This window comes from Cygnus olor, chromosome Z (genome assembly GCF_009769625.2).
Source record: "Cygnus olor isolate bCygOlo1 chromosome Z, bCygOlo1.pri.v2, whole genome shotgun sequence".
Lineage (NCBI taxonomy): Eukaryota > Metazoa > Chordata > Aves > Anseriformes > Anatidae > Cygnus > Cygnus olor.
This window is the reverse complement of record NC_049198.1, coordinates 58651740-58662041: the sequence shown is the minus strand read 5'-3', so window position 1 is coordinate 58662041 and position 10302 is coordinate 58651740. Positions and strand designations below refer to the sequence as shown.

General features: G+C 35.7%; 1 protein-coding gene across 1 annotated transcript in view; it reads right to left on the bottom strand.

Annotated features, from left to right (window-relative positions):
• Window positions 1–2705: 2705 nt before the first annotated feature.
• The window catches only part of SLC25A46 (solute carrier family 25 member 46), a 48655-nt gene continuing 41058 nt past the window's right edge, over window positions 2706–10302 (bottom strand). Inside the window, exons 2-4 of the mRNA XM_040541268.1 lie at window positions 8570–8683; window positions 8033–8090; window positions 2706–4933 (exon numbers count right to left, since the gene is read on the bottom strand). Of these exons, the coding sequence (XP_040397202.1) occupies window positions 4355–4933; window positions 8033–8090; window positions 8570–8683 (751 nt within the window). The 3' untranslated portion in view covers window positions 2706–4354. The remainder of the gene's footprint in view (window positions 4934–8032; window positions 8091–8569; window positions 8684–10302) is intronic.

The following is a 10302-nucleotide window of genomic DNA, read 5'->3' as shown; positions in this document are numbered from 1 at the left end:
GCTTGGGCAAAGATGCAAGGCCCCAGATGAGAAAGGAGTGAAGTCCTGCCCAACACATCCTTTCATCCAGGACACATTTTAAAACAAAGCTTGAGACTGAAATAAGAGCAAGAGTTGGAACTTCAGATAACAGCTACACAATCCTTCATGCTTTTATTATGTTGGTGGGCACAGGTCATATTCTCTCCTGTTTTCAAAGTGCAGGGAGGGAAGACAAAATATCTCATCCAGAACAAGCTGCCAGAGGCAGTGTGTACTGCAGCCAACTCATTAACATTTTTACAAAAAAAAAAGAAAACCAACAGTAACTGCAGTATCAGACTGATGTACTGTTATATGTTGGTATTTACATTCACTGAAAGGGTGCTATGATTATAAGGGAAAATGTAGGTGCCTGTTTCATATGGAAAAGCCTGTTATTTCAACTTTTTCCACCATGGAAAAAAAACGCACGTTGGGCTTAAAATGTTTTGTGATTTTAACTTAAAACTTTGAAGAAACAGACATTGGACATTTCTACTTTTTATTAATTTGGTGAAACTGCAAACATTGATTTTCAACTGTCGTAAATCAGCATTTTTGTGCAATTTCTACATTCCATTTTCAACTTTGCATCTTTCCCACCCTCAAGTTTTTTCATCATCTGTCAAACTGTCTATGAAGAGACAGGAATAAAGAGCAAATAGTTTTTACACCATCAAAAAGTAGTCGGAAAGTATGAAGTTTTACCCAACTCCTTAAAATCAAATTAGCTTTTAAAACACAGATGACAGCAGTTCTTGATTAAATAAAGATCTTACCTTATCCTGTTCCTGCTGGAGATTTGTATTATGTCTCCTAAAACAAAATAAGACAAATGGTTTACTCAGGTTTTGCACCTTTTTTTCCTGTACAGGGGAAGGAATGCTGCCATTATGTGCTGCTCTTGAAACTCTCAGCAATAAACATTTAGTCTAAAAATTTAGTGTGACTTTCCTTAAAACTCATAGAAAGGGTAAACACTTTGAAAATGACCACTGCTAGCCCTTAATTATATCAACAAGAATCTTACTGTACACAAGAAATTGTACAGTAATGCAAAACAAGCCTCATTTATGCTTTCATGTAGTAGCTGAAAGACTGTATGCAACTTAAGGACCATCTCAGATGGAACAAGCAGCAAAAATAACATTAGTTTACATACCTGTCCTGTACTTTCCATTAACCTGCTGCTAGATCCAAAAGAGCTAAGAGAAGTATGTAATTTGATAGTCTCAAATTCTGCAGGTCTGTAAAACATGCTCCACATCTCAAGTACTACAGATTGGACACAGAGCTAGATCACTTCATACATGCAGCAAAATAGATCTGCTAAAAGGAATGAGTTTAGCTGAAACCTTGCTGAAGAATACAGTACTTTTCCATGACTTGTAGTACCAGCGTCAAAACTACATCTAAAAAGCTCTCTTTCAACAAAGCCAAAAATTAAGACTGATCAGTAAGGCAGTTTGTGAAACAACACAGGCAATGGTTTCCAGCAGGCGTAACCTCTGAAAGTTTCCTGCCTGATCTATTATCTGTTACCTCACAACAAAATTTGCTTTTTAAGATGTATAGGTAAGAAGCCAAGTAATTCTTCACTGGGTGGGAACATTGAGTCATTCTTCAGAAGTATTCATCTTCTTGAAATCAGCACTTCAAAAAAATGAAGAAAAACAATATACAAAAAAAAGTAATTAAGTTTGTATCAGAAAGAATGTACGCAAATTTTTCAAATTCCTGAAACTTAAAAGCTTAGTTCCAACAGCAATTCCGTATTTTATAGTTTTCAGTAATAAATCCTGCTAAAGCCACTGACTGACTGCTCATTTGAGATTAAAACCATTTACCTGTTCTCTTAAACGTAGATTTAAGAACCAAATGAAAATAGAAATACACTTATAATAGACTTATGATTAAAAGGCTAAAAGAGACCCCCCCCCCCCCCATTCATTTTCCTTTTTAGCATGGGCAAGAATTGCAACTCTGAAAACATAATGAATTACGTTTTTTGGAAGGTAAAGCGCATACACATGAAGAATCAAAATATGTTAATTCTAATTGATGGGAAGAGGACCAAAAATAATAGCCCAAAGCAAATTGCTTTGCCAGCACAGAACAGCTGCAGAAAGTTGACAGCACTCTTTCTCACCCTGCTTAAAGTTACAGATCTCAGCCTGGCAATGTGAACTAGAGCTGTAAACTCTTGTTAATGAAAGCATAAGTGTTTGATATAATAGTCTATATTAGATATATAGTAATCTTCTGAGAATTCGCTATCTTCCCTCTTGCAGAATACGTAACAGCATGTCCTCCATTTCATATGACAAAATGCCTTCCCTAAAATTTTATTCCTAGAAAAATATTCTTGCCCCATTTCACAGAAACATCTGCATTGTTGGTCTCCAACATGCACCTAGTTACTTCTTCAAGGCAACTCTAGTTGGCATCAGTTGAATTTAACTTCAAAAAGGCTGTTTTTATGTATTAAAAGGTGGAATTAAAAAACGGAGAAGGGCCTGCACAATCTAGTCTGAAGTCAATGAGGTCCTTGCTTAGAGGAGGAATTTGGAGTAGATGACCTGCCAAGATCCTTTCCAAACTGGATGATTCTCAGATAGGGCTCATTCTTCATACTTACAGAAACTTTTGAAAAGTGAAAAAAAGAAACAAGTATTTTACCCGTGTTCTTGCATGTAGTTTTAATTCAACATGGTCTTGCACTTAGGAAGGTTGAGGAATTTGAAAAAGCCATTATGAAGTATATACAACAAAGCATAACATACAAACCAGGTTTCCTTTGGGTGCCTCTTCAGTGAATTACTTCAAAATATTTACAGTGAATTCTCACTTTATTTGATTGCTTTCATTCTATACACTAAATTCTCCATTAACAATATTTCAAAACAAGTTCCCAAGTTCTCTACACTTTCCATTTCAATGTTTATGTATTTTAAAAAAAAACATGGAAGTTACTTTAACAGTAAAAGCAGACTTGCAAATTATTTCAAGTCAGAGCTTATGAACAGCAACACTTTTTCACTGTTTTGCCATTACTACTCTCCATAAATGGTAGGTACTATACAATGCTTAAAGATTAAATGCACACCAATTTACAGCATTTGAAGATAAAGACCTGCTACAGGGAAGTGTGAAGAAGGCAACAGCCTCTCATATAATTTAAAAGTGACTCTCCACATGCCTGCTTTATTTGCTAAAATCACACCCCCCGCAACACTTTTCATTATATTCACTGATGAAACCAATGAGTAAGTTATTTAGAATGATCAAAACTCATTTTCAGACTGACAGACTTAATTTTTTTTTACTAGGTAAAGAGCACAAAAATGGTACATTTCAGTAGTTGCTTGCACATGAACAGACTGAATTCTGCTTCACAAAATATCTAATCCATCGGAGACTTTAAGCAAAGGACATGAATGCTAAATCTTAAGTAGGTAATTTTGTACATATCCCTCCAATCTAGCAAAAGAGAAACTTCAGAAATGGCCAACTGATCATTTTCCTTTCAGTACACTTTGAACATTGATACTAAATACATTTGCAAGATTATTCTACTCTTAGATGGAGTAAAACCAAACTGAAGTTATGAGTAGAAAGTGGTCTAAGAATGGCACTTACACATGCACACAGTAGCCCCTAATTTTCTTTATTCACACACTTTAGTTACTGTAAGCCTTGTGAACAAACTACAAGACAGCCACATTTTTACATTCTGTGCAACTTTATCCCCAAAAAAGTTTTTATTTTATATAAAGCAAAAGATTCATCTTCTGCCACACTGCAGCAAAGTAAGCTTATATACTTGTAAATTATGTGATTTATGTCTACTTAAGTTACTTTTACAGTTTCCGTTTCGCTCACAGGTCCATTAACAGTGAAGCTGAAAACACTTAAAAGACCATTAAGCCCAGTCTCACATTTCCAAGTTCCTACAACTTACGAAATAAATTCCTTTAAACTGTCTAGCAGTCCAAATTAAATATCAGATATGATGTTTATAGAGCAAAGATCAGGAATTCATATCCATTCTGTAAGTCAGTTAATTGGTAAGAGGAAAGGTAAATCCTCATTCCAACCATATTTGAAATTATCCCCTTTTGTATGACTGCATATTATATTCGTGTTTATCATTTTAAATTTAAACAGTACTTTTTGAATGGCATTCATCTAAATTTCCAGTTTTAAAACAAGTTCTTTTACAAGAATCCACAGAGTGGATTCTTCAAGCTTTATTTTCTATGCCATTTTAACAATAATTAGGTTAGTAAATAACTCAATTATGTCCACTGTGCTAAATCCACACCTGAACAGATTAAGAAACATTTTGAAGCAGTGTTGAGTAGATAATTTTGGTGAGCTGTAGAACAGCCACATGCAAGGTATACTGTACTATAACAGCTCCAAATCCTTTATAAAAACCTAGCATTCCTTCTTCACGTTTTATAGTATTTATGCAGTCTTTCATCCCCTCATACTGAGTATTGATCGGAAGCACTTCATAGCCAAGGTCTGTATTGTCAATTATTGTGCGTGTCCCTTGAATATGAAGGCGATGTAAAACTGTCTCCAGCGGGTAAAGCATGACATCAGCACAAAGGCTAGCAGCAAAGCTAGCAATAAGTTCAGGAAAATACGCATCCAGCATGCTCTGCACAGAAGTAGAGCTCTCTGTTGGAAGGTTGTGGGAATTATCCCTTTTCAGAACAAACAAAACAAGCTTCTGGACGATGGAACTGATGACATAGTGAAGAACTCCATGTACAGCAGTTGGAAAAATCAAGACCATTAGAGGAAGGAGACGCTTGCTGTGGGGTACTCCCAAGCCTACAACTCTGCCAATTCCTTCTTTCACACAGTCCAGAATACCAGGATTGTCTCGAATGATTTCACTCTACAAGTAAAAAGGATTAGTTACAACTTGTGCTGCCCATTTCCAAACCTTGCTGACATTACCACTGCTTAATTTTACCTTAAGATAGTTATATATTTGCATACTACTACGTCTACACAGCTTTACTGGTATTATAAATGCTCTGCTTAAATGTTTTTGATATGTAGCATTCTTAATAGCAACCCGGCAAACGTGCTTTAAAAAAAATGAACCCACCTTAAAGAGCTTTCTTTTCATCTACATTCCATTTATTTGTGTTATTACCAAAGAAATACAGCTTTCAGCTTACCACTGAAAGTATCACTCTGCACAACAATGATCATGTACTGAAAACAACTAATTCTGAACTCAAATCCCAGGAAGTGTTTACCTAACTTAAAAATCCTTTCCTTTAAGGTTTTTAACTCTAGTCTTTGAACTTGTGTACGCATAACAAAGACTTCCTCAACTGAACCTCAACCAAGTTGACTTGCAAGATCATTTTTACTTGGAATTTAATAAATTCAGCTATTGATATTTCCGTTTTACTTTTGGAGTCTAAAATAGCACTTTACACGTGCTACCTCTCAGAAAAGAAATAAGTTTGTTCATATAATATAGAATTTGCTTACTAATTATTTTATCATTATATTCCACCTATGCTTGCAGGATTAAGCCAAAAGATGTTGTTTCCCTTCCTAAAGCTTATAAAGATTTGGTGTTTTATCATTACTGTTACATCCAAAATTCAAAATCTGGGAGTTCTTCCCAAGTACGAAGCCCATGCTGGCTATGTCTTGACCACATGCCAGTACAAAACTAGAATACTCCTAAGTATTTTGGGCAAAGATGTATGGCATTTATGATCTGTCTGCTGAAAAGAGAAGCTAGTTCAAATACCTCAGAATATTTTGTTGATCCAGTCTTCAAATGCAAGTAATACATTGTAACTCCTACTTAGTTCTCTTGTCCCTCATATCACTATCACTGCACTTCAAAACTGTGCTTGATTTTGTCAAACACGCCACCATGTGGTTTGAAATGTAAAAGACATAAGCAATGACATGACTACAAACTTTTACCATTTATATCTATTTTGATAAAATATATTTACTTGGAGAAGCATGTCTATTAATGGTAGGAATGGTAGGGTTTATCAGACTTAAGACAAAGTTAACATGAAACTACTAGTAACAAATCCCACGATCTTTAACTTTGTCAGTCTGTAATTCATAATTGTCCTCTTGCAAGCACAGAAATATAATGTAAACCTGTTAAGACAAGTTGCCTCCCTGCAGTGACAAATACAGCACATATTATGGACAGATGCTAACTAAGACTATTTTTTCTGTGTTTCTGTCAAGGAAATTAATGATTATGCCTCCAGGAACTGCAAGCTACATTTCATACAGCACAGATACATCTATTCAATAAAATACTTACACACAGCTGAACCCACTAAGCCTAAAATCCCATCAGATCTCACTAGGATTACTTTCATAAACAATGCTTTACAGAGATCTTTACAAAGATGATCACTTGTTTAAAAGGTTGGGGGAGATGCTGTTTTGGCTTTTTGCTCATTTTCCAATTAAGCATTGCTTCCTAGCAAAAAAAATAAATAATTTGTATCTTGTAACCAGAAGACAGATTCTTAATCATGTCTGACTACCACTTGTTGGTCAAACTACCACATCCAACAACACAGCTAACATTCCCTTGTTCAAAACCACAAGCAGCACCTGAACAAAACATCCTTTTCTGTGGCTCAGTAGAACTCAAGAAACAGGAACATTGTTCTATCACTGTTTCAAGTTCCAGGATTATGATTTGCTCAGTGTCAAGCTCTTCCTCAAGATGCAAGAGCTTCCTAAGCCATCTTCTCAGTAGGAGACCAATTAAATCTCCCTATGGCTTCCACAAACTCTCAGAGATCCACTCAGGCTAGATCTCTGGAATATTGTTTTCAAAACAATTCAGCGAGAGGAAGGGTGTTTCTTAAATATGAAGCAACTTTAGAGAATGTGGGCTTGTTGTTTGGAGTCCAACTACCCTCCATCCTCCCCATGGAGGCACCATCCATCTCACCTATCCTGTTAGTACAAAATGTTGCCAGATCATACAGCCTTCCTAGTGCCTTCTAAGAAATTTGGATCCTCTACATAGAGCAATCTATTAACAGTCTGTACCTCTACAGTACATTCTGGAACTAAGTCAGACTTTTTTGCCCGTTCTCCACAGAAAACATACTATTTCATAGACACACACCAGTAGTCCAATTGCAGGTTTCAGAAGTTGGGTCTAAATCAGTCTTGACCGTACTTACAAATTGCCTAAATGAAAGTGATTACTTTGGAGACTGAATGACATGAGTGACTATCCTGCATCACCCTCCCCATGAAAGCTCAACCTACAGTAAGAGTGCCATTAGCAGCACAAAGATACTTTCATAATTAAGAGCAACTCATTTTATGGATATAGCTGGAAGAATTACTTTGACCTGTACTTACGTACTGTCTTTCTCTCCCCAAAGAGATGCAACAACTCACTGAAGGACAATCTGCAATATGCTATGGATTACTCCGTACTATTACAGAGCAAGTATCCTAGATAACACATCCATATTTTCCCGAAATTTATTTTGATGGCTAAGGAAGAACTTAGGTGAAAGTTTAAAAGCAGAAGCTGACTGGATGAAAGCAAGTCTGAAATAGTGGAGTTCAGTACTTTAATAAAACAAAGCTGAATTACCAGAACAGCTTTTTAATTGTTACAGGGGAGTGGTCATGCTAATAACCTACCTAGCAAGCCTTTTAATACCTTCTTAAAGACTTCTCTATGATCTCTTCTAGCATGTGCAGATCTAACTTGTTCTTATTTCACACACAATATATTCCAACTGTTTGTATTAAGCGTGCTTTCTAATTCTAGACTTCCACTTAAGACAGCACAACCAATATACCTATCACAGTAAATATTTTTTATCGGAGTTGGTAGGTCACACAGCCTCAAGTAAAGCAGATGCAAATGCTACAACCCAAAGCCTCACTTCTCCACATAATCTATTTCATAAAAAGAATAACAGTATCTTTTAAAATGTTGTATATATTTGTAAATTACCTGCACAGTTTCAATCAGGCTTGCAGAATAAAAAGGCATTGCTATCACATGCGTTAACCTGTAGAAATTAACAAAAATGAGAATTATGTTCATGACAATACTATAGTTTTATCCAACTCTGCACCTGAAAGCAGATTCAGGTATCTACCTAGTCATGCCTGAGGGAAAACTATAACAAACCATAACTCAATTATTAGAACACAAAATAAGCCGCCAAGATGTTCTGACGTTCTGTTAAATTCTATTCTCATGTGACAGGTCAATTAAAGGCTCTCAGATATCAGAATTCAATTATTAGAAGCATTTGAATTTTAAATTAGTCTGGGTCCATACAGACACAGGAGAGTCCAGTAAGAGAAAATCTGTCAAACTGGCACATGCAATCAACATGGTTCAAAAAAAAAAAAGCAGAATTTTAGAATTACCATACCCTGTCAAGTAACCAGAGTTGCAGATTGCACTGCCATACATTTAACAGCTTTACTATTATTGTTTAGACAATAAAAAAGATAAGGTAATAACTACAGCTATACTTACCCTTTGAGCAGAAGGTGTCCACCTATCTGTTTGAGGTTCCATTTATGTGAGAGCTCTCTAAAAAGAAAAGCAGTATTTACTGTACTATGGATAAGAACAATTACCCAAGGATTTCTTTCATGGACATCAACATCCAGTTTTCATATTGGTATTCTATTATTACTCTACAGATGTGTCTTTTCACTATGGGAAATCCTGCAGTCACCTACACACATTTAGTAAATCATGCTCAACTTTTAAAATTTATTCAGGCCTGCTAGATTTTAACAAAAAAAGCTTTAGATTACTAGTAAGGTGTCTGTAGCTCTCACAGCTACTACCTTTAGTGTCTGGCATTTATTTTGCATCCTAATGTACTACCTCTTAAAGTCATTTTCAGGCAATATTCGAAGTTTTAATATCTCCATAGTTTTCCTTTACCAAAATATTCTTTACTATGTTCTGGTTTGGTTACGTTCTTTAGGGAAGTACACTCGACTAGAACCCCGCACTAGCTCAAGGCCATACATTTTCAACATTTTCATACATATTCAACAGCCATACCTTTAGTAAATACGTATAACGTAAGCATATTTCTACTTGAGATATTTGACATATTTGACTTGATTTTTTTAAAATAAACTCTAATGTATTCAGTTTAAGTTCTTGTCCAGAAATAACACTTGCACATTGCTTGCAGTTACAATAACTTTAATCCAAGAAAGGAAACTTTATTCTTTGAAGAACTGTTGATAACTAGGAGGTATCAACATCTTAAATACATAGAATTTCACTTCCTCCTTAAGAGGAAGTGAAGATTATTATATATTACAGACACTTTGATCATATCTAATGAGCCATTGAACTTAGAAAACAAATGCAGCCAAACTGATGTGTGAAAGCCTAACATGCCAATCTACCAGACAGAATAGTTCCTGCAGTGGAGGAACAAACATAGAATTAGTTTGTTTACTACAGAACAACATTCAACTTGCCACAGAAATGATAAAGTACATTTCCAGGCCCCTTTACTAACACAGAGGGATCTTTCTTATAATACCATGATATGGAATTAGAATCAACATTTCAGTTTTTGTCCTTTGGAGCTTAGTTAAACAAAGCTTTTGAGAACACCTATGGTGGCACTTCTGTTACAAGGAATAACCTCCACCTCCCTGTGACAGCCAAACGATGCGTGCTACCACTTAAAAGGAAAGCATCCAGTAGAAAACTGTACAGAGTGATGCATGTACAAGACAACCATTTTAGCCAGATGCCTTTCCCAATCCAGTTGTGACTGCTCACATACTGTGGTCGCACAAGGATGGGGGTAGCACCGAGAAAGGTGCCTTTTTTTTTTTTTTTTTTACTAACTTTTGATTATCTCAAAGTCTCTCTGCATTTCACTAAAAGTTTTAGTGACTTTATATAATAGCATCTCTCACACATGCTGCATACTCTGAAAGTATGTGTAACAAAACTGACAGCATGCTATTACATACTGACATGCACAGTTGTCAGCCCTTACTGTTAAGCTTTGGACCATTATAAAACAAAACACTGATAAAAAGCCTACAGACAAAAAGGCTTTATCACACATCTCAAAGCAGAAAGACATTACTGTTTTAACATAACTCGGGAATTTTACTTCAAAATAGGAAGAGTTGCAAATCAAAATAAAATACTAAACATCTAAACTACTACAGCCTAGGACGGACACAGGCAGAGTGGTGAATCTCTTTAAATTAAGTCAC